A 24,679-nucleotide genomic window follows, 5' to 3' on the forward strand; every position below is an offset into this window, starting at 1 on the left:
TTAGTGTTTGATGTAAAATAAATAAATAAATAAATAAATAAATAAATAAATAAATAAAGTAAAACTCAAATTATGTTGGCGTGTTTTTTTTTTTTTTTTTAGCGCAAAGGTGCGGCCAGTCTTCTACAGGTGTGATAATGAGCTGTGATTCCTCAGATAGAGAATAATTGATCATGGAGGTGCTTTCCTCTGTTCAATGAGATAACCATGACTTCAGTACGAGTGGCCGTCAGACTTCGCCCCTTAAACAAAAGGTTAGTCAAAAATTAAATACTTTATCTGTTCCACCAACTTCAATTTTTTTTTTTTTGTTGTTGTTACTAACAATTATTCTTCTTAGAGAGAAGAAGCTGTCCTCTAGGGTGATCATTCATATGAGGGAAAACACAACCTGTATATATAAGGTACACGCTTTCTTATCAAACTAGCATTAACAGACCAGCACTGTAATGAAATATTTCATAATTGATTGTATTGGAAATTCCAGCCTTTAACTGTTGTTGGGGACGTGCTAAAAGATGGAGGTAAAAGTTTTTCCTTTGACTACTCATATGATTCATCAGACAGAGAAAGCCCTGCATATGCATCCCAGGAGAAGGTAGGCCTGTACTATGGGGGTACCAAGTGTAAAAGTGTAGTATAAAAGTTTTAGCTAACACATTTTCATTATTCATCTCACTTTTCTCATATTTAGCACATTTTCCTACATTTAACACAACATTTAACCACATATTAAAAAAAGCATTCAATCTAAATATTTAAATCTAAATGGTATAGGTTAAATCTAAATGTTAAATCTAAATCTAAATGTTATATCTAAATATTTAGATGTAATGCTTTTTTTTTTTTTTTACCTCTATATATGTGGTTAAATGTTGTGTTAAATGTAGGAAAATGTGCTAAATATGAGAAAAGTGAGATAAAAATGAAAATGAGTTAGCTACAACTTTTATACTAAATTTTTACACTTGGCACCCCATACTATACATACACCAAACTCTACAACTATGTATATTTTTATATCCTACTCACTCACACAAACTACCCTTTAGCTCCAAAACTATAGAAGCCCAAAAAATTAATAATTGAAGTGCTGAAAAACGACATTATGAAATAAAAAAAGCCATTGTGGGGAAAAAAGACATTATGAAATTAAAAAAAATGACTTTGTAAATTGACTGATAAATAAAGCCATTATTTTAAAAAGTACGACATTGTTAAAATAATTATGAAATATTAAATTTTAATAAAATAAATAATAAATAAATACATTTTTTTTTAATGAAATAAAATAATTTGAGGAAAATCTGCATTTTTCCTCAAATTTTTTTACAGAATTTCCCCAAAGTGAGTAAAAATTGGTCACAGAAATCAAGGAAATTGAAGTAAATATCCTACAGGGACTGATAACTGTAGTTTATTGCATATTTAAGTTTAAACCAGTCTGTATTTGGCCCCTGATTTAAATGAGTTTGACATTCCTGGTGTACAAGATTTTATATGGCTTCACTAAATACATGACAAGATGCAAGGCCCCTGCTACAGATGAGGCTTCTAAAAAGATGTACCTCATGTTAAAAAAAACACACACACAGATGGGTAAAGCTGGTCATCAACTGGCACAGCCTTTACTGAAACAGCTTCATCACGACATTTCACCTTCACACCCCAGGAGAGCTATAAATCAGATCAGGAGAGCCATACTTCATTTCTGCTGAAAACACTGAAGCATGATGAAAGTTGCCAGAAGGTTGGGGCCAGAATTTCTGCGGCGTTAAACATTTTAACTGGTTTAAAGCTTTATTAAATGCTCAGATATTTATCAAACAGGCAATTCCAATAACAATGCTTCTGCTTGGCATAACTGTGCAGCAGGAGGATTAGGTTGAGCAATGCAGCCAATATAACGGACTATTTTTAGCATAAAGACCAGTAAATTCTAGAGGTGAGATGTGACGCTGGACTTGAGAGAGATCAGTGATTATACCCACAAGATGTTTGGAACATCCTACCAGCTGTGTGCTGTCAAACTCTATGTGCAAACTTAGCCAGAACAATATATGAATACCGTTTGATCAGAATTTTAATCCCGGTCAATTTTCTGTGTACTTCTCATTCGATCAAATAAAGACATCTCTTTTTCTGCCATTTTGTCTGCACATAAGACAGCAATGCATGCTTTCTTATTGCAATTAAATAAATGAATTAATTTTATTGCATAATTTAGACCATCTCCAGCCCTCCTTAAGGAAATTAAGTTTATTAAAGGGAGAATATAAAAAGAGAGGGTAGTGTTACACCTAGGTTAGGGGGAAGGGAACAGGGAAGAGGGAGTCAGGGTAGGAAAATGGAAGAGGTGGGGAATTTTTGTTTAAAGCTGGGGGAATTTTTGTTTAAATCTGCAAAATAGTCTTTGTTATTCTCGTATGATTTTTACTTATTCTGTCATATTTCTTTTGATTCAGATTTTTGAAGATATTGGCCACGATGTCCTGAAAGCTGCGTTTGAAGGTTTTAACGTCTGCATCTTTGCATACGGTCAAAGTGGTTCTGGAAAATCCTACACAATGATGGGTCATAAAGTAAGGCTGTCTTGTTTTTAACTTGCTTCTGTACGTCCTTTATTAATGTGTAGTTTTAGATTCTAGTTTATCCAGCTGATATACTAAAGGGATGCATATATTTAAAGTGTTAAATGAGTGTAATGTAATGCAGCACAGACTCTCTCACCTCTTTAAGGACTGTCTAATAGATGCTTCATCAGAAATGTTCGTTTCTCTCCACTAATCAGAACATTTGATGAGTGCAGCCTCCCACTGCGTCCCTTTCCTAACTAAGTGCAGTAATGGAATTTTTTTACATTACCAGCGGGATGTCTGCGTGTCTACCTAGAGACCTGTGCAAGGTCATCAGCGGCACCAGCTGTCATCATCCCAGATAATCATATACGACTCTTAATGCTTCCTATCTGTTACTTTGTAATTAAAACAAGAGGGCACACGGCTCAAACTGAAATTGCTTTTATGGCTCAGTAACTCCATATCTGATGAGCTGATGTCGTTGTTTTCCAACAGTCTGTGTTGTTGTGTTGAAGTAAATAATCAAATTACTGTGAAACTGTCTGTTATGTTACAGATTTATGTGTTTGACTGTGAAGATTCAGAATGTATTTAAATATAATGTTTGAATATTCTTCCCCTGCTGTATCAGGAAGATCAAGGTTTAATTCCTCGAGTGTGTGAAGGTCTGTTTTTGGAAACCTCTCGAGGCAAAACTGATGCTGCAATTGTCCATACAGAGGTCAGGTAAGGAAGCCTTACACTTTACTCACAACAAAGCTTTAAATCATTAGTAAAAAGGTGCATGAAAGTGAGCACTAAACTAACTGATCTCAACTTAAAGAAACAACCTTTTCTTAGACGATGATGATTAAATCGGATGCAAGATTTGAAGTTGTCAGGTTACTAAAAACTGAATCATGCTAGAATTTCTAGTTTCATATTCCTTGACATTATGTAAAGAGTTTAAGGGGGATAAAATCACCATAATATTTATTAAATGGATAAAGAAGACAGTTTTTAAACCTTTGTCATTTAATTGTGATACTCAAAGTCAAAACATCATCAAGGCAGTGATTCAGAGAAATTGTAAACACAAATATTAGAAAATGTAAAGAATTTGTTCCTTCTTTAATTCCTGACGGCTTCTAACAAGGGGTATACCTTCAAGGTGGAAATCTAAGTTATCTGAATGTACTTCAGCACTTAATTGTACTTTTTGTACCTTTTGAATAACATTTCAATAACTGACCATGATTAAAAAAATTTTAATGTGTTGGGAATTTATCCTCACAAGCAAAGCTCGAAGTTTCAACGTTTGAATGAACACAACAACAAAGATTTAATGATGCAATCAAATATTATTTACATTCCCAGATGATGTCTGGTCTCATTATCAGTTTCCTTTTCCAGCTTTTCCTATAACTTTTTATGATGCGGATAAAATTTTGGTTCTCAAGCATATTAAGCTACCAAAGCTGTGATTTTGCCATCTGGTTTTATGGGAGCTGCAGGCACATTTAAGTTTAATTCATCCCGAAAATTGGATTTCGTTTGACTGAGATATTGAACAGGAAAGACATTTTATTTCCACTGGCTTGAGTTTCCTTTCAAAACACAGTTCCAATACCTGAATATGTATTACTTTTACATTTTTTAGATAGAATATTATCTGTTTTTGGTATTATTTTAAATGGAGCAGATAGCTTGAGTCAAGGTTTTTTTTTTTTTTTTTTTTTAAATTTTCTTTTCTGTTCTCTTGGCATTTTTGTGTAATTTTTCCGCAATACCAAGACGGGTATTTTAAATGTAAATGTATAATCTAGGAGACTAGATCTAGGTTTTGTTTTTTGCATTATTCCTTAAATCTTAAAATATGCCTCTGAAGCTGCTTACTTTCTTGTTCTGATTAAAGTTCTCTGCCAAGAAAAGTGGGCATAAGTCTGTTTATTCATGCTAATAATTTGAATTAAGTATTACAATATTTTTTGCATGGAGCCCTATTTGACTAATTTGTTTTTTGCAATTTATACATAAACCAAACCAAAAAAACATCAGCCTTTGGTGCCAATTTTGTTTCATTTTTGTATTATCAGCTATTTGGAGATCTACAATGAACATGTGCTTGACCTGCTCAAAACGAGGTCACCGTTCACAGTCGGAGGGAGGCTGAGAGTGCGGGAGCACCCCAAGGATGGACCCTATGTTGAGAGTCAGAGAAGGGTTTTATGGGTTTTTTTTTTTCCCTCTATTCAGTTTGAATGATTCTTGTGATGTCGGATTTATTGTTTCTCATCTCTAGATTTGTCCAAGATTGCTGTAAACAACTACAATGAGTTGAAAGACCTGATAGCTGTTGGTGATAACAACCGCACCACAGCGAGTACAGACATGAATGATGTCAGCAGCCGCTCTCATGCCATCTTCACAATCATGCTTACACAGGTAAAGGACATTACTCACGTTATAGGCCATGTCCTATAATATTCTTTTAAAAATCCAGCCAAAAAAGGAGATGTTATCCGTTTTGTGTTATGATTAATTTGTTTGATTCTTCAAAAGCGTCTTTTTTTACTTTCTCTCTGAAGTAGTGCTGTTTTTAATACTGCCAACTACTGTATCTGTATTCCTTTTCAACTAAAAACCCAAATTTTGATTCTTTTCTTTTTTCAGGTGTTTTCTGATGCTGGGCCACCACATGAGGTGCTGAGTAAAATCAACCTTGTGGACTTGGCAGGCAGTGAAAGAGTTGATTCCTCACAAACCAAAGGCAGTAGACTGAAGGAAGGAGCCAATATTAATAAATCACTGGTTACTCTGGGCAGTGTGATTTCAGCTCTCGGTAAATGCCTTTTTCAACAGAAAATGACCCAAAAATCCAACATCTCTCCAAATATTAGGAACTGAGATGTAAATGTACTAAACGATGGGGGACAATTACTGATTATAAGTTTAATCTTTATTAGCGAGGGGTCTTTGTTTATTGCTGATGTTTTATAGCAACAAGATCAGCAAAATCATCCCAATAAAACTTTAACACAAGGGGTAAAAAATGTAACCGTAGTAGGGCTGGGCAATATGGACCAAAACTCGTATCTCAATATTTTTTTCTCAAAACTGCATTATAAATCTATATGATTTAAATTTGAATGAAATCTGATCAGAAAGACAATTCAGCTGATGTAAAATGCTACACAGGCACATTTATTAAACAGTTGCAGCTTTTGGCTTTTTCTCCTGTAAGGGACAGCATGTGTGAGTGAGTTCTGTAGTGTGGCTTGTTTAGGGGATGGTCTGGGTTAGGTTGCTTTTAATGCTGTTCTGAGAAGTAGTGAAAGCAATGACTCCTAAATTAAGTGTTTTAAACAAAATAAGCTATATATGTATATCAATGTAGGCATTATTGTAATTTGCTATATTGCCAAAATAGAAAACTTGATATATTGCCCAGTCCTACTTCATAGTGAGTGGTTAAAAAATTGACTATTCTTCTTTAAAAGTCATGGAATGTGCAATCACATATTTTAGAACAATATAAATAATACTTTAAGTGCACTGAATTTTCTTTTTTCTATGCTCAATGTTCAGCAAGGCCAGCCTCCTCTTGTGCCCCCGTCATGACGTCACGACCCCCTAAGGGGCACACCACCCAGTTTGGGAACCACTTATTTTATAGCATTTTAAATAATCCCATTGATCACATTGTATTTTTTTTTTTTTTGCTTGATGAAACTGTAGAAATGAAATGAAACCACAGTGAGTTATTAAACAATATTTCTTAAAGGTTGAAGTCTGATCCCTTAACCAACCTCACACCATCTAGAAACATCTGTACTTATTGTTTATGTTGTATATCAACATCTTGTTCTTTTTTCTGTTAACGTGTACTCTGAGACATCACAATCTGTTTTGTCACTTACCATATTTTGAAGGACAAAAAAAGAAGTCTGCATCTAAAGCTTTAAAAATGTATGTCTTTTGTGTTGTGGTCCCAATCTTGAGTAAGCAATGTTCTCCCTCTGGTGTCTCAGCTGACATGAGTGTGGGTGTGCAGTCAACAAAAAAGAAGCAGCTGTACATTCCCTACAGAAACTCTGTGCTGACATGGCTGCTGAAAGACAGTCTGGGAGGAAACGCCATGACAACCATGATAGCAAGTATGCACAACACTAAATATGTTACAAGCTGTTGTTTTAAAAAGTGTTTTCAAACTTGTGTGAATATTCTGACCTCTATTGTTCTTCAGTTTGTTTTATTCTATTTTTTTTCCCTCCAGCTATTTCACCTGCTGACCTCAACTACATGGAGACGCTGACCACGTTGCGCTATGCAAGCCGTGTTAAGAATATCCAAAACAGTCCTACAGTGAATGAAGATGGCAGCATGAAGACCAGTCAGTTACAGGCAGAGGTTCTCAAGCTCCAGAAACAACTGGAGGAAGCCACTCAGGTACCTATTGTGAAAGGACAACAAGAGTATTTGTGCATATATGCATTCTACTGTTCAAATATTGTATTCTGTTGGTTGGTTTTGATGTTTCTGCAGGCTCTCCAGGAGAAATGGTCTGCATCTGTGAAGGAAGAGAAGCTACAACAGAATAAGGAAAAGGTTAGTCACTCCTTTATTTTTATTTTTTTATTACAATGTATCAGCTATTTATTTTGTTCACCTGGTGGATGTTTCAATAATAAAAGAGCAGTCCAGCTTTTTTAAAAAACTAAAACAATCAAGTTCTGTGACTTTAAGTTAGATTTTTGGATGTGAATTAGATGTTAATACGATGGGAGAATCTCCGGTGTATTTGGAGTTTGCATGATGGGAAGAAGTTGCACGTTTTTTAAAATAGTTTGTTTTTTTTTATTATTTGACAGGGACAAAGCAATTCAACATAGATGCAAAACTCCATTTGAGCAATCTTTTAAGGGCTGATGTTTGTGCCTGCAATGGGGACTTACAGCCAGATGGTGTCACTGCACACTTTGTAAAATGTCTCTTAGACTAAAGATTACAATGAGTGTTAAACTTGCATTTGAATGAGGTTTTCTCCATGTATTTAGATTTATATGGTATGAAAAGCAGAGATTTAAAATGATGGTGAGATCAGTTTACCACGTCTTTGTCCCAAAAACACTGACACAGACAGACACCTCATCATTCAACCCAGTATGGTTTCTCTGAGGTAGAAATGGTGATGACGTCTTTATTTAATTATCAAAAAGAACAAGAAATAGCTGCTGTTGGCTAATGGTAGCCTTTGATTCAAGCCGTGAATTTGTTCTAAACACATTCTCAATAAATAAACCAAATTTAAAGCTTTCAAACATGCCAATCATCAGAAGAATATAGACATCCTGTCGTATACTCTAGTTCAGGGGTCTGCAACCTTTACTTTCAGGAGCCTTTTTGCCTAATCTCACCTGGATTAAAGCCCTTCCAAAGCCGAACAAATACTTTCTCAACAAAGACAATATAGTGTATACAATTCTATACAGTTCAAATTATATCAAATCATTTTGTGTAAATATTTTTTTGAGTTAATGTGTGTGAAGTGCTACAAAAAATAACTTCAATTTGATTACACATGATCATATCGGTCAACACATGCTAAGTAATAATTTCTTGCAACATATCAAGCATGCATAATCAACTAAATTCACTACCTAAATCTTTCCCCACACAAATAATTTTTTTTTTTTTCTTCCAGAATAGTCTTTTTGTTAATTTAGTAATCTTACCAGTGATTTAAAACGTAAGGTGCATGGGAAGTTGATGGTCTGTAGAAGTTTCAGGAGGTGAAGTAGGAAGGTGGCAGTGTTATTGCACAATGTGATTTATTTTTAAGTTAACAAATTGTTTTATCATAATTTTATTTGAAATTGATGTCATTAATCATCAATACCCTCTGTAAGAAATAACAATTGATTATTTTAATACATTTGTTTAAAGTTATAGGTAGTCATTGTAAATGAGTCAAAGAGCCACATGAAGCTCCAGAGCCGCAGGTTGCAGACCCCTGCTCTAGTTGTACATTCTGCCCATTTAATAAGTTAAGTTAATCGAGTTTTTTCATGATGGTTATCTTTGCTGTTTATCCAGACTCTGAAATATCTCCTCCTTAAGAATGTCTAGATTAACTCTGCTCTACACCATAAATACACTTTGTAATGATTTTAGATACTATAATTCTAAAGCACGGCAAAATATGTAATCAACATTGTGTTCTGCATTATTTATCAGGTGACATTTACTGCCCCGACAGCCTGTTGTCAACTGCTCCTAATTAAGAGCTCATGATTATTGACTTATGGTGCTTTTGTTCAGGCCATCCAGCATAATAATGAAAATCATCAATCACTTTAGACTCAAAACATGTTTGTCTTTGTAGGCACAGCTGGAAAACTTTTCCAAGACATTCATGATGATAAATTTTTATATGGAATACATCCAGTTGGCCATCACATTAAAAGTAGGGTTTTCATGCACTAAAATAAGGCTTGTTTGAGACTGATTGTTTAAAAATATTAAATTTCACAGTGCCGTTGTACTTTAAGAGGGAAAGCCTTATCATTGATTTCAAGGGAAAGTTTGAAAAAACAAACTGTGGCACTTGAAACCAACTCTTTAAAGTCTCACACATTCAGTTTTATAGCTTTGTTGCTTGAAGTTGGAGGAATAATTGAACTTGGGACATTAGGAGACAAGTTGACCAAGAGCAGTGTGTAAACAGATTTTTGAATTCTGTTTTCAAAGCAGTTTTAGAATGCAAAGTTATTCATCGTCAGCTACCCAGATTGGTTGCAGGGCATGTGGGAAAGAGAAAGTAATTAATATGAGCTGAGTTTCTCAGCAGACAGATGACAACAGACTGTGAGAACAAAAAAAGGCAGGAACTTATAGATGAGAAGTTTTGGGTTTGTGTCCAGTTTTGAAATGCAAGTGTTTTGTCTTATCCTCACTTGGGTAAGCACTTGTTAAAAAAACGTTGATGTTGTTTGGCATATATTTCAAAATTTTATTATTAAAGCTGAAGTGTTGTCCTAACAATTGCAGGCTTTTTAATGTTAGCCTGTTACATTAAGAAACCTGGTAAACATCATTGACAGTGACCTACACCAACGAAGCACAGACTGTTTGACCCTCATTAGATAGCATGATAATAGCGATGTTGGTGTTGGAAAGGGGAATGCCTGTATGCATTATGTGTGGGAATTTTAAAGGAAAAATAAGGGAATCTCCTCTGGTGATTGAGGGAAGTAACTCGTGTGGTAATCTGTCAGGTTGCTCCTCACTTCTAATGAAGTCTGTGCAAAATCCCTTTTAATTAAGTATCGGAGCAGTGGTCAATGTGGCTCCCTCTTCATTAAAAAAAAGTGATTTCTTTCCTCTCACAGCTGCCAATGAGTGAGCTGATGCTGGTGGTAAACGCATCTCTCATTTTATGACTTGCCCTAACAGCAGCTTGAAAACAGCATGAACTATATAGTGCTTTTCTTCCTTGGGTAATACTTCTGATAACCATTTCACTGTAAGGCATAAATCCCCAAGATTAACAGCCCTGTTGTTCTGACTAGGTAAAGGTGTGTAGACGTCTTTGATAAATGTGGGATGGCCCTGTAAGGAAAAAGGCTGCTACGATAATTTTTTTACAAGTCTTTGATACTGGCCTAGTGGGCTCATGAATTCTTAATGACTTGAAGCAGTGGGATTTCTACCCACCTGCCATCAATGTGTGTAGTTTCTTGAATAAGCACAGTAATTTCTTTTGTAATGATGAAATGCTACTTAAGTCCAAGTTGAATGCATTAATAATAGACGTAAGCTGTGTAGGGAACTAAACCCCCAAGTTGCCCTGACTTAGAACACTGGCTTCACCAGTCCGTGGAGTCAGAGAGTCTACCTCCTGCTGTGCAATGCAAACGTGCCCCAAGGGGGGCCGTCTCCCCTTCCTGCCCGAACAAAGGAACGGGAGAATCCAGAACAGTCGTCTCCTGTTATCACCTCCCTGCTACATTACGATCAAAAGAAGAACATCCCTCTCCTCCTCCCTTTGTCAAACAGATACCTCTGGATGCTGTAACATCAAAGAACTGTCCCAATGACCCCTTTGACCCCCTGCAGATGTTGTCACCTCCCGAACCCAAACCAATGGTTACACAGGACAATGGAATAACCCCAGTTCTCCTGCTCAAATGAGAACAAAGGACATGTGTTGGACTGAAAAGTTACAAATGAAAACATTTTTTGGAATGATTTCTACTGTAATTGAAATTGCAAATGTGTCTGCACTCGTGTCATGTAATTTAATAACAACAGAAAGCTATTTTAAAGTGTTCATCATTTAAAAGTGCTTAAAATTACCAGAAAAACATCACAAAAGTTAGTTTGAGGTATTTACTGCAACCGTATAGTTAAGAGGAGGCATAACATGATTTTTGACATTTATGTTATGAGTAAGTACAGGTAAAATGCATTAATTAGTTCCTAAAGTGATTCGAGGCTATTTCCAGTCATGTTTGGTATCAAACTCTTTCGTAATACATGATATTTCAGGATATGATGTTGAAAAGATGTTTTGAAATATGTGGAATTAATTATTAGGCATTCTTTTATGTTTAGAATCATCCCTTGTTGTCTGTCTCTGTCTTACACTTACACACACCCAAGACACACCCACAAGCTGAAAGCAGAGACATTGACCAATCACCGACATGATCACAGAAGGATCCACCCAGACACCTCCTCCAAAAGGCGTCGCCAAACGTCCTTTAAAAAAAGACGCGCGACTAGAAACTATAGTTTTGGACGCGGGCGTTCATGCTCACCCGTCTTCCCTCATGTTTCCAGTCTTTCATTTCATTTTATTTTTAGTTGAAACAGTTAGATTTTGGAGTCTACAGCTGCTTGGTTCGGACGAATCCGGTACCCAGTGACGTGCGTAACAGCCGAAAGGAAGCCCGGCCCGCGACCCGTTGTGGTTAGCCAAGAGCCATTATCTAAGCCAGCTGCGAAGGCCTAACCGCCCGGATCGGCTGAAGGGGCTAAATTCTGTGGAACCGAAACAGAACCAACGGTGGCACGTCCTGCTACATTGCTTCAACAGCACCTCCAGGTCCAGCCTGACCTCACCTCCAAGGTACAAGAATGAACTTTCATCAGCAACTTCATCCACAATAGATCACATACATATTTCCATAACTACAAACTTACACGCATTAACAACATGCTGCACACACAGTACATCTCATTCATGTTTGTTCGTCTCCCCCTTGTCCGTCCTCCTCTCTTTGTTATGAGCTCTCTTTATTTTATTCTTTGATTTTATGATTTTATTATTGAATATGTATCCTACATTTTTATTCAATATTTAGTAGACTAGCATCCTCCTAGATTAGTGATTTCACTTTATTACATATAATTCTCACTTTTATTAGCCTAGAAATGCATTTCATCATGATTTAATTATCCCATTTCAATTGATATTTGACTGTGTTAATTGTTGACTTTTGAATAAAAGGTTAAACATAATATTTGATTCCTCTGATTCATTAAAGCTGTGATGATGGTGTAGATGTCTGGTAGAATTCACTTTACCCTGGTTTCACATTGATGAGTTTAGTCTAAAAACTTAGACATATTTCTCCTGTTAAAAGGAGTGGCACCCCGCAAATTTGAAGTAATATTAATAATCATAATTAATATTCTCAGTTATATAACCCATTAATAATAACTCATCTCATCTTCCTACATAATTTCTGACACCTCCAGATGGGACCAGCTGAAGCCATAAACACAGCGTTAATGAATAATCATTGGAATCAAAAGCCGGTCTAAAAACTGAACACTCGTGTTGCCAGATTGGTTCGGAAGCCGCCGAGCCCCGACCAATGTTGTATTCTAAGCAAAGCCGCCGCGCTAATGCTTAGAAACTGAATAAATAAGACCGCCGTGTCTTCATGTTTTAAAGCGCTAATGTTATGAAAGGCCGCCGGGCCGAAAAAGTTAAAATTAATCACTGCGCCGTCAGTGACTGTGACGTCAGAGGTAAACAGTAAGTTGCCAGAACCGGGAAAACCCCGTATAAAAGGAAAAGATACGCAGACAGTGCAAACTAGGACTTTGCTACCCCGAAGAGCTCTGAAACTCTGGTATCTACCGACGCAAACAAAGAGTAAGTCGTCTGAATCTTCCGTTCCTTAAAACGGACAAGCTATCGTTGTATTAGCTCATGTTAGCTCATTGTGGTTGGAACACATGTGTGTAAGCTCCAGAAACCGGAAGCAAGTGTGTCAAGCCCCTGCTCACACACAAAGACAGGCCTTCCTGTCCCTTTTTGAGACGCGACTGCCCCTCGTGGCGAGCTCGCGAATAACAGGCTAACGAGAGCCTCAGCCTAGCAGCAGCAGCCTGCTACTAAGCGGTTAGCATCAAGCTAACCTATCGTGCCCAGTGAGACTTTAAACACATTTAAGTTACAGCGTGTCTTTAGACACGTTTTGCTTGACAGCTGTGCATCGATACAGCTGTCTTTACCGTCACTTTGCTGAAATCGTGTGGTTTTAAATGTGCTCGATCTGATTTCGTCATCTCTCAGTACACACACACACGCACACACAAGGCCCATAACTAAACGGAAGTTAAGCCATTAAAAGGGTAATCTTATTAAAACTAAGGTAACTCATTTAAATACAAGTGACGCACTAAAATCAAGGTTTAACAAGATTTAAACCAATTTGGAAAAAATAATTAAACTAAAACAGTTTAAATAAATAAAGTAATGATTAAAGTAAAATACACATTTTACTAAATGATTAATCCAGTGTGATTAAAATTAAATCAATTTGATTAAAAACAATTAAATTGAATAGGAAGTTAATTAAATGAAAGCAACTAATTTAAGAAGGATTTATTAATTAAAAATAAGTTTAATAAAAGTTAAACCAGTTTTAATTAAGGTAATTAAATTCAACACAACCGAATTTAAACACAAACCATTCTTAATAATCAACCTAAAGAAAATTACAACTGAAATAAAACTGATAAATTAAAACAGAATTTAATCAATTAAAAATAACATTTATTGATTACAATAAATTCATTAGGATTTGAATTTAATTTAAAAAAAAAAAAAATTTTTTTTTTTTTCTTTCTCTTTTTCTTTTTCCAATTGATTAATCGCCTGATTAATCTAAGGAAACTGAATCAAGGTAAAGCTAATTTAAACAAAAGTTTAAATTAATTGAGGAAAACATTTATTGATTAAAATAAATTCAATAAGATTTGAATTTAATTTCAATAAAACATTTTTTAATTGATTAAAAATATCTGTTGATTAATTCAACGAAATTGAATTAAAGTAAAGTTAATTTAAATAAAAGTCTTAAATCAGTAAGAACAAGTCTTAAATGAGTAAGAACAATTGTTTAAATTAAACAAACCACACCAAACTTTTTCAAGTTTACCACTCAGTTTTTATTTACCAAACAGTGAATTGCTAAGAACAAACGAAATAAGATAAAACAATTTACTACCATTGTAATTTTAAACTTTGTTTGAAAAATTATTTGAAATTTTGAAATTCTTTAGAGTTCTTCGTACGATTTTGACCCACAACAAATCAACATGTCTGTCTCCTCAGAAGACCATCCAGCCGAGAACTTAGAATTCCTCCTCACAGAAATTTTAGGGGACGGAAAATCCACAATTGATGCCAAAATCCGAGAATCTCCCCCTCAAGAATTAGGAGACCTTGTGGCCGATTGCGTCACTGCAGCCGTTTCAAAAAAGCTGAAAGATAAGGAGCTGGTTAAACAGCTCGGCTTTGTAATATCAGCATTCTCCGCCCAGTTAAAATACGAACAGGATCGGGTTAAAACCCTCGAGCGCGAACGAGACGCTCAACTCGAAGCCATCGAGGAACGCGAAGCCCGCTGCGCGAACCTCACGGTCCAGTATGACGAAACACGTGAAGAAAATGGACTGCTCCAAATGCGTGTGACTTACCTAGAAGAAGCGGAAGATCAGGTTAATCAATTAATCACTGAGAATAAAGAATTAGAAAAATCCAAAGTGCTACTCGGTGATAAAATACGCGTTCTCGAACATGATTTCGACACCACCACCCGGGAATTAGACGCACAACTACACGAGTCAAATGATGGGAAGAAACTCCTCCTTGAGGCAGAAGGGGCGATCAAAGCCTCAAAAGCCAAAACTAAACTGCTCTCTAGAGAATTAGACGCAGAACGAGAGAGGGTTAATGACTTATTACAACAAGTAGCTGACGGTAAAGTAGCTACTGCTAAGGTTCAACGACAATTGAACCTCACCAGGAGAGAGCTCCTAGACGCAAGACGTGAGCTCGGGCACGCTCTCTCATCATTGTCAATGTCGGAGGCTGATGGCGATCCTGACTCCGACGGTGAAGACGCAACTCGACAAGTCCTGCGCACCACCACCCACCAATACACGACCGATCTTGAGAACCACCTCCGAGCTACGTTCGCGTTTGCTCAAAAACACCTCAAAGAGAGCGCGAAGGGCCGTAAAACCTACTACGACCAAAAAGCCTCACAAGAGGAACTACAGGTGGGAGACCGCGTCTGGTATTATAGCGTTGCTCCGCCCGCCGGCAAAACCAATCATCATGCAACCAAATTGAAAAAATAAATAAATAAATAGAAGAAATTTCTTCCCAAATGAACAGGACCCTACCTGGTCACCGATAAACTGTCTCCAGTGGTGTACCAAATAAAGATTCCGAGCACAAAAACCGAACCAAAGCTCAAATGGGTCCACCGAAAACCAAATTAAGCTATACAGAACACCAAAATCAACAGACAAGCCATCAATCGCGAGCTGAATAAACCCTACGAGCCGAAAGATAGCATTCCTAATTAACGTACCAGTCGTCACGTTCAATAACATCTACCACCTCAAGGACGACATAAACTAAGAACTAGGAACTAGAATCCACTACGCTATCTGGTCCCACTGAGGACACACCTGAGGGTCAGGACTTAACCGTGCTGGTTGATCCGTAAACTTCCAATCAGCCATCCCATTGATCAGGCCCCAGACATTAGCATATCTAACACCCTGTAACTGAGACCACCAACTCGTCTCATTATATAGGCACAGGCCAAATTTAGTTAGAGCAAAAGAAAACTTTTCTTCTTTCTCTCTCATTCAGTTTAAGATCCCTTAGGGATTTATTTTTGTGTGTTTAGATTTGATTCTTTTATACCCTGCATGCTTTGTCTTTGTCTTATTGATGTGCACCAGGAGTAACTGACCGATACCACGCTATCTATGTGCTTATGTGTACACTTTTATGTTACCCCACACTGCTGATCCCAAATTACATGTTCGCACCGAGCATTGTTGAGGGACACATAGCAACATATAGTACACACACCTAGTCTGCCTCCCTGATCCACGGGCGCTCACTGCCAAGCGGCGCCCCAGAATCGACTCCATGGTCGCCCAACTCCTACCTCCATGGCCCACGGGCATTAACACCAGGCAATGCTCCAGCCTCAAACCTCCAGGGGCTCCAGGCTTCAACCTCCGGGGCTCCAGCCTCAACCACCAAGGGCTCTAGCTTCAACCTCCCAGCGTTGCCTCCAGTATTGACTTCCTGACAATGCTGCTCATCTCAACGTCAAGGTGAGAGTGATTTCCCTACCCTACAGGGGGAAACATCTCCAAGTTCCAACAAGGACGTTGGACTTTTGTCACTCCTGAACTTTCGTCAGGGTGTGTGAGGACCTCAACACACCTTTACCTGTTTCCAGTTTTCTTCAACTTGAAGGTTCGTTCCCTCTTTTGTTTCCTCAAAAGAACTTTTTGATAAGAGCTTCAAAGCATTGAAACCTTATCAACAGGGGGATTATGTAGGGAACTAAACCCCCAAGTTGCCCTGACTTAGAACACTGGCTTCACCAGTCCGTGGAGTCAGAGAGTCTACCTCCTGCTGTGCAATGCAAACGTGCCCCAAGGGGGGCCGTCTCCCCTTCCTGCCCGAACAAAGGAACGGGAGAATCCAGAACAGTCGTCTCCTGTTATCACCTCCCTGCTACATTACGATCAAAAGAAGAACATCCCTCTCCTCCTCCCTTTGTCAAACAGATACCTCTGGATGCTGTAACATCAAAGAACTGTCCCAATGACCCCTTTGACCCCCTGCAGATGTTGTCACCTCCCGAACCCAAACCAATGGTTACACAGGACAATGGAATAACCCCAGTTCTCCTGCTCAAATGAGAACAAAGGACATGTGTTGGACTGAAAAGTTACAAATGAAAACATTTTTTGGAATGATTTCTACTGTAATTGAAATTGCAAATGTGTCTGCACTCGTGTCATGTAATTTAATAACAACAGAAAGCTATTTTAAAGTGTTCATCATTTAAAAGTGCTTAAAATTACCAGAAAAACATCACAAAAGTTAGTTTGAGGTATTTACTGCAACCGTATAGTTAAGAGGAGGCATAACATGATTTTTGACATTTATGTTATGAGTAAGTACAGGTAAAATGCATTAATTAGTTCCTAAAGTGATTCGAGGCTATTTCCAGTCATGTTTGGTATCAAACTCTTTCGTAATACATGATATTTCAGGATATGATGTTGAAAAGATGTTTTGAAATATGTGGAATTAATTATTAGGCATTCTTTTATGTTTAGAATCATCCCTTGTTGTCTGTCTCTGTCTTACACTTACACACACCCAAGACACACCCACAAGCTGAAAGCAGAGACATTGACCAATCACCGACATGATCACAGAAGGATCCACCCAGACACCTCCTCCAAAAGGCGTCGCCAAACGTCCTTTAAAAAAAGACGCGCGACTAGAAACTATAGTTTTGGACGCGGGCGTTCATGCTCACCCGTCTTCCCTCATGTTTCCAGTCTTTCATTTCATTTTATTTTTAGTTGAAACAGTTAGATTTTGGAGTCTACAGCTGCTTGGTTCGGACGAATCCGGTACCCAGTGACGTGCGTAACAGCCGAAAGGAAGCCCGGCCCGCGACCCGTTGTGGTTAGCCAAGAGCCATTATCTAAGCCAGCTGCGAAGGCCTAACCGCCCGGATCGGCTGAAGGGGCTAAATTCTGTGGAACCGAAACAGAACCAACGGTGGCACGTCCTGCTACATTGCTTCAACAGCACCTCCAGGTCCAGCCTGACCTCACCTCCAAGGTACAAGAATGAACTTTCATCAGCAACTTCATCCACAATAGATCACATACATATTTCCATAACTACAAACTTACACGCATTAACAACATGCTGCACACACAGTACATCTCATTCATGTTTGTTCGTCTCCCCCTTGTCCGTCCTCCTCTCTTTGTTATGAGCTCTCTTTATTTTATTCTTTGATTTTATGATTTTATTATTGAATATGTATCCTACATTTTTATTCAATATTTAGTAGACTAGCATCCTCCTAGATTAGTGATTTCACTTTATTACATATAATTCTCACTTTTATTAGCCTAGAAATGCATTTCATCATGATTTAATTATCCCATTTCAATTGATATTTGACTGTGTTAATTGTTGACTTTTGAATAAAAGGTTAAACATAATATTTGATTCCTCTGATTCATTAAAGCTGTGATGATGGTGTAGATGTCTGGTAGAATTCACTTTACCCTGGTTTCACATTGATGAGTTTAGTCTAAAAACTTAGACATATTTCTCCTGTTAAAAGGAGTGGCACCCCGCAAATTTGAAGTAATATTAATAATCATAATTAATATTCTCAGTTATATAACCCATTAATAATAACTCATCTCATCTTCCTACAGCTGTGAGATAAGTCTCATGTTGTTGCATTTGCTCAACAATTGTCTGACGAAAAGAAGCCACATATGCAGACGATCACTCTCCCATATTGCAGAAATGCCAATTATGAATGGCAACCTTGGCTCCAGGGGTTAAATAGGTTATCTTCCTACCAATACCATATATATATTTCAATCTATGCCTTTTTGTGCTTAAGTGTCTTTACATTGTATCCCTGTCAGCACTGCTGTGTTGGTGTGAAAATATGAGGAGTTTGTTAGTTTGATCTCTGTCCTCGGACATGTATAAATAAGACAAAGTTGGTCTCTGTAGTGATTTGAATAGGCTCATACAGCGTCTTAACTATATCAATAAAGGCAGCAATGCATGGCATACGATGGGTACGTGAGGACGATGCTATTGTCTGCCTCGCTTGCTGAACACACTTCACAGTTTTGATGCTGCTCACCATAATCTGAATGATTTATAGTACCTCTTCTGCTGTTAGCCACTGAGCTGCTTCTTTGCGACACATGGCTGGCAGTGCACGCTACTGTTCTTCTTGGCCTTCAGGCAAGGAAGCGCAGTCATAAAGATTTCAGTTTTCTGCTGGTTGCCAGTAAATGTCCGTCAGCCTTTTTATTTTATATTGTGAGCTATTCCAGGTATATGGCCTACTAAAGGAGGTTTCTGTGATGTGCTTGTTTGTACCATACAGGATGAGATTGTGTCTTTGAGGAGGGAGGGGAACGGAGTGGTCGTAGACTGCCAGTTACCTCATCTGATTGGCATTAATGAAGACCCATGCAGCACCAACATTACCCTCTACCTATTAAAAGTGATTGAGTACATGCTTAAGTTTTTCATTGACATAGGAATTTGAAAAAGCATTTTAATATTATTTTGTGAATACTTTTCCTGTAGGAGGGCACAACCAAGATTGGCAGTGACGAAGCATTGTGCGATCAGAATATTGGTGAGGCAAACTTACTACACTATGGTGTCTACTGTCTGCTGACTTTTCCAGGCTTTTATAATGTTTGCATGGTGTGTTTCAGTGCTTCCTGGGTCAGGCATCCTCAGTTGGCACTGTGTGATTGAGAACCGTGCTGGGACAGTGACTCTCTTCCCCCAGCATGGTGCACTGTGTTCAGTCAATGAGTCTGTGGTCATGGACACCTGCCAGTTGACCCAGGGTAAGAATGTCCATGAAATCTGAGTTCTTGCTTATATTCTTTGAAAAGGAAGCCCATATGACACTGCAAGTCCAATACTATTTTTTTTTTTCTTCTGGAATCCATATTAGAGTCTATCTATTTTTAACCTGAAGTTACCTCATCTCTGCACATGAAAACCACTTAATGTCCTTGGCTCCCTATGGCAGTGCACTCAGGGTATGAGCACTGCTCTCCACAGGGCAGATGCCATTCACTTACTAATCATTTGAAGGGCGAGAGGCCTGAGACAAAGCCCCAGGCCCTCCTATTTAATTGGCAGATGCATTTGATAGGGCAGACAGATTTTGAAGTGGGCTTGAGCATTATCTTTCAAAAGCCAGAAGTGAACTGAGCTGAAACTCTGGGTCCACTGGGCTGAGCTCATCCACTGCTTACCATCTCGTCATTCATGCTACTTTGCTTTGAAGATATGAAAATGCACGCTGAACCAGGAAGCACCACATAGAGCGTCCCCTGTGCTGGTCAGTTTGTATTTATTTGCAATTTATTTGTCTTGTGCACTGCATTTCATACAAAAGAAAATTCAGTGTAATCAACAATAGATTATTAAAAACTATCTTAGTCATAAACAGTATATAGAGATAAGAAAAGCTTTTTACTTGGATTTAAAAATCTTCACATTGGATGCTGTCGTCAGCTCTGCTGGCAGTTTCTACTTCTTTGCAGCATATCAACTAAAAACAACGTCAACATGTTTTCTGTGAACTCTGGGCTCCACTATCTGACCTGTGTCCATAGATCTGAGAGACCTGCTCGGTTCATACCTGAATAACATCACTGATGTATTCTGGACCAAACCCATTCTGTGAAAGCAGCAGAACTTTAAAGTCCATTCTGAGGCTGACTGGTAGCCAGTGTAAAGACTTTATAACTGGACTAATGTGCTCTGACCTCTTTGTTCTGGTTAAAACCCGAGCTGCAGCGTTCTGAACCAGCTGTAGCTGTTTGATGCTCTTTTGGGGGATTCCTGTCAGAAGATCATTACAATAGTCCAGTCTGCTGGAGATAAAAGCATGGACCAGTTTCTCCTGATCTTTCTGAGTCATGAAACCTGTCACTCTGGAGTTGTTCTTTAGGTGGTAGAAACCGTTTTTGTAATTAATTGAGTCTGACTGCTGAAAGTCAGATCTGAGTCAATCAGAACACAAAGGTTTCGGATTCGGTTTTTAGCTTTTAAAGATCGAGACTCAAGATACTCCCTGACAGCAGTCCTCTTTTCCTTGTTACCTTGTAACCTCCATCTTGTCATGATTTAGTTGAATAGTTTACCTTCTTAAGCAGTCACACAACACTTATCATATTACATATGATATAATTGTGTCATCCGCATAGCTCTGATAATCAACCTTACAGCACTGAAGAATTTGTCCTTAAGGAAGCATGTAGAGGCTGAACAGGAGTCCAAGAACAGAGCCCTGAGGAACTCCACAGTGCAATGTTAATCACTCACATTCAAAGTTTCCAATACTTGCAAAATAACTTTGTTCCTTGGACTTAAACCATTACAATACTTTTCCATTTAGTCCATTTAATCCAGTAATCTGTACCAAAATGTTATGGTCCACAGTGTCAAATGCAACACTTAGATCCAATAGAATGAGAAGACACTTTTCCTGAATCAGTGTTCAACCTTATGTCATTGATCACTTTGGTAAGAGCTATTTCTGTGCTGTGATGAGATTAAAACTCAGCAAATATTTTGTTGATGGGTATAATATCTTCCGTAAGGACTGGATCAGAACTTATTTTCTTGAACACATTATTGTAATTTCCTATCCAACAGCTGCTGGAATCTATCATAGGATGCTTTTTTCCCCAGTGCTTTGTCACTAATTGGAAACCATTAATAGTGGTAAGCTTAGCAATTGATGTGAAGAGCTAGAAGGGGAAAGAAAGAGGATCCCAATGAAATCTGTGGATATAGCCATATAAATGCAGGTCTGCTACAATAATTTAATTAAATGTAAAAAAAAAAAACAGTCATTTAATGTGTAAAGGTAAAAAAATATTGTAAATAATACATTATTGTGTAAGTGTGCATTTTTTTTCTTCAAAATAATTTACCAACCACAAACTTGAAGTCACCATTTTAAGTACAAATAATAAAAATATGACACTTTACCTTAGTTGCAACTTACAGCAAAGGTCATTGTCTTCTAGATACAAAAACAGTAAAACCCTAAATAAAAATGTTATACAAATGAAATAGAATTAAAATATCCAACTATAGTAAAAATAAGTATACTAAAATGAACAATTTAGATAGGACTAAAACACTAAAAGCAGGATTGAAACAAAACGGGAGCCAAACAAAGGATACAAATATCTGAAACATTTTAAAGGTACTAACTTGGTAAAAGCCAAAGTAAAGATATATTTTGAGTTTGGATTTAAAAGTCCTTATTCTCTGTGTCCCTCATGTTTTCTGGCAGGCTTTTCTACAGTTGCCATGGGTTTATGTAATAGTTCTTTGTTTTATTAAAAGGCCTGGACCAGAGGACCTCAGGGTCTGTGACGGTTCAAAAAATAAAGTCAGCTCAGAGAAAGGAGCAGAACTATTGAGACATTTTTAAATTAAATAAAAGGATCTTAAAATCAATCTTGAAGCTCACAGGGAGCCGATGTAGTGATACTAAAACTGGAGTAATGTGAGCTCTTCTCCTGGTCTTCATTAAAACACGTGCTGCTAATTTCTGTAGTGGCTGAAGGGACCAATACTCTTGCAGTAGTTTTGTGTGTGTGTGTGTCTTCTATCTACACTGACAGCTCAGGGCAGTTTCTGTTTGTGGGTATTTGTACATAGTGCATCAAGACTGTTTCAAGAGCAGCATTAAAACAGAAGTAGGATTCTTTTCCAAATAAAAGACCCAGAAATTTCTTGTATATATTTAAACTTAATTCTTTCTTTTCAGACCGAGGCCAGTTGCATCTATTTATTTATTTTTTTAACTTTTTTTCACTTCAATTTATTGGTTTGTTCAGTTTGTGTTACAGTAATTAAGAAAAGTAAAGTGATTCTTATCTTTACACTCCTCCTTTTGGGTCGCTTAGGAGCAATCATACGGTTTGGAAGAGAAACCATTTTCAAGTTCAACCACCCAACTGAAGCCTCTCAGCTAAGAAGAAAACACAAGGTATGAGCAAGACGAACTTCCAAAGACATTGTGTGATACTTGGAGTATTTTACAGAGAAGCCAGTTGCTCATGTCTCATGACTCCTCTGATGGTTTGTAAAAGCCACACAGCAGCATGCACTTTGTTGCTAACACTACAAGTTTTATTTCCCACCACCTTCAGTAAGTAGTACTCATCATGGACTTACACTCAGTCCCTACATAAAATTTTACAGCTGTATTTTGCGGTGTTGTAGCACTAGTCTTTAGCCGGACTCAGGATTTTGATCTGCTGTTCTTCAACTTCATTTCTATAGAGAAACTATAGAACTGTTCCAGATGAATGTTGTAATTTGACTTTAAACATTTAGTGTTGGCTCACTGAAAAGAGTTCCAAGGAGGCAGAACAGTCAAGTACCTTATGTGTCAGAAAGCTGCAAACACTGCAGACTTCAGTCTATTTTGTAGGCCTCATTCACCTGACAAATAAACATCTTATTTTCAGATATTTAAAATAAATCTGGATTTATCAGTGGCTTTTAAATACAAGATTAATTTTTTTTTTTGCATGGGTTCAAAGAAGCCTCATAAATACTCCCTCACATAAGAATGCATCAAATTTCCTGTTTTGTTTCTGTACAAATCGATTTTGGAAATATGATTCGTAAATTAGCAAATAAATTAAAATTTGCAGTGAAAGTTCTTCAATTACTCTTTTTTTTATTTATTTATTTATTTATTTTTTTTTATATAGAGAATAAGAAAGCCAGGTCTTTGTTTTCATAAACTTAACATTCACTTCTTGTAATGGTGCATTGAAGCAAGGGGTAGAATTTATCTTTATTTTAAAACAAATGTGTTAATGTTTGGAAGTTTTGGAAAACCTTCATATAATTGTTTGATCAGCAAAGTTAACTGTTATTTTCAAACTAAAATGCAGTGCACACAGGAAGACAATGGAAAAGACAACAGAAGGAGGAGTTGGGCCTTAATCAAACTAGAGTCTTTAAACAAGGAACTTGATAGGGGTGTTAGCACAGCAGTGGCATGTCGTAGTCTTGACAAAGGGGCTTAATATCCACCACTTCAATTGCTTTTCTGCTCATAGCATTAGGGGGGTCTAAACCTTAGGGTAAAACATATTAACTTATCCATCGTAATCCTGGCCCCATATGAACCCCTGCATGATTTTTTTTTTGTGTGGCAATTACTACTTTACTGAAATATTGCAGGCATTGTTTATTAGGGTAACCTCTGATACTGTTTGTAATATTGATTGCAATCAATATTACAAATATGTGGAAGTGACCAACAATAACTTGCAGATGCATTTGTCTCCTGTAGCCACACAATAACTGAAGATAGTGAAGAAGTCAGCCCACACGGTTTTTGGTTCTATTTGGTTTTTTTGTGAGAGATGAATAATCATACTGCATTTTGACATTTATTTATGGTACTGTTTTGCCTCATGTTTACAAATGTTATGAATACTGACAATATCTTCAATACTATCATTGAACTACTAAATATTCACTATATGCACTTGTCACTCATGGCCAGGTTTTTATTTCACAGAGCTGTTTTTCTGTTGTCTGCAGAGCAGGCTGCTGTCTTCCTCCACTCTTTCTTCGACTGACTTCTGCAGATCTACTAATAATCCTGCTAACAGAAGATGGCAGAGTCCATGGTAAGAATTAATGCAGACATACATAACAATTCTTTGCAGTCCGTGACCCTGCATAACTGTACTCACTAAACCACAATTTGCACGAGGTACTTTCTTATTGAGCCGCATTCATCAGGCAAGTACACCGAATCAAAGCCATAAATCTTGCTACATTCCTGTTACGAAAGGGGAGAACTTACAAGAAACCAATCAGTTGTTTCATTCTGAGCTGGAAGCTCAGCAACCACCATTTTTAAGATGGTTGCTGACGAGTCCTAACTTTAGCTCCCTGTAATTAAGTGTGCACATCA

At 37.5% G+C, this 24,679-nt stretch overlaps 1 protein-coding gene across 1 annotated transcript in view; it reads left to right on the top strand.

Moving 5' to 3' along the window:
* Positions 1-207: 207 nt before the first annotated feature.
* kif16bb (kinesin family member 16Bb) overlaps positions 208-24,679 on the top strand; it is a 30,604-nt gene continuing 6,132 nt past the window's right edge. Inside the window, exons 1-15 of the mRNA XM_028468975.1 lie at positions 208-216; positions 488-598; positions 2,466-2,582; positions 3,211-3,305; positions 4,655-4,770; positions 4,861-5,003; positions 5,232-5,400; positions 6,590-6,715; positions 6,835-7,007; positions 7,104-7,166; positions 19,070-19,189; positions 19,276-19,327; positions 19,410-19,547; positions 22,641-22,723; positions 24,301-24,389. Coding sequence (XP_028324776.1) covers positions 208-216; positions 488-598; positions 2,466-2,582; positions 3,211-3,305; positions 4,655-4,770; positions 4,861-5,003; positions 5,232-5,400; positions 6,590-6,715; positions 6,835-7,007; positions 7,104-7,166; positions 19,070-19,189; positions 19,276-19,327; positions 19,410-19,547; positions 22,641-22,723; positions 24,301-24,389 — 1,604 coding nt within the window. The remainder of the gene's footprint in view (positions 217-487; positions 599-2,465; positions 2,583-3,210; positions 3,306-4,654; positions 4,771-4,860; positions 5,004-5,231; positions 5,401-6,589; positions 6,716-6,834; positions 7,008-7,103; positions 7,167-19,069; positions 19,190-19,275; positions 19,328-19,409; positions 19,548-22,640; positions 22,724-24,300; positions 24,390-24,679) is intronic.

This window comes from Gouania willdenowi, chromosome 15, assembly GCF_900634775.1.
Source record: "Gouania willdenowi chromosome 15, fGouWil2.1, whole genome shotgun sequence".
NCBI classification, from domain to species: Eukaryota; Metazoa; Chordata; class Actinopteri; order Blenniiformes; family Gobiesocidae; genus Gouania; species Gouania willdenowi.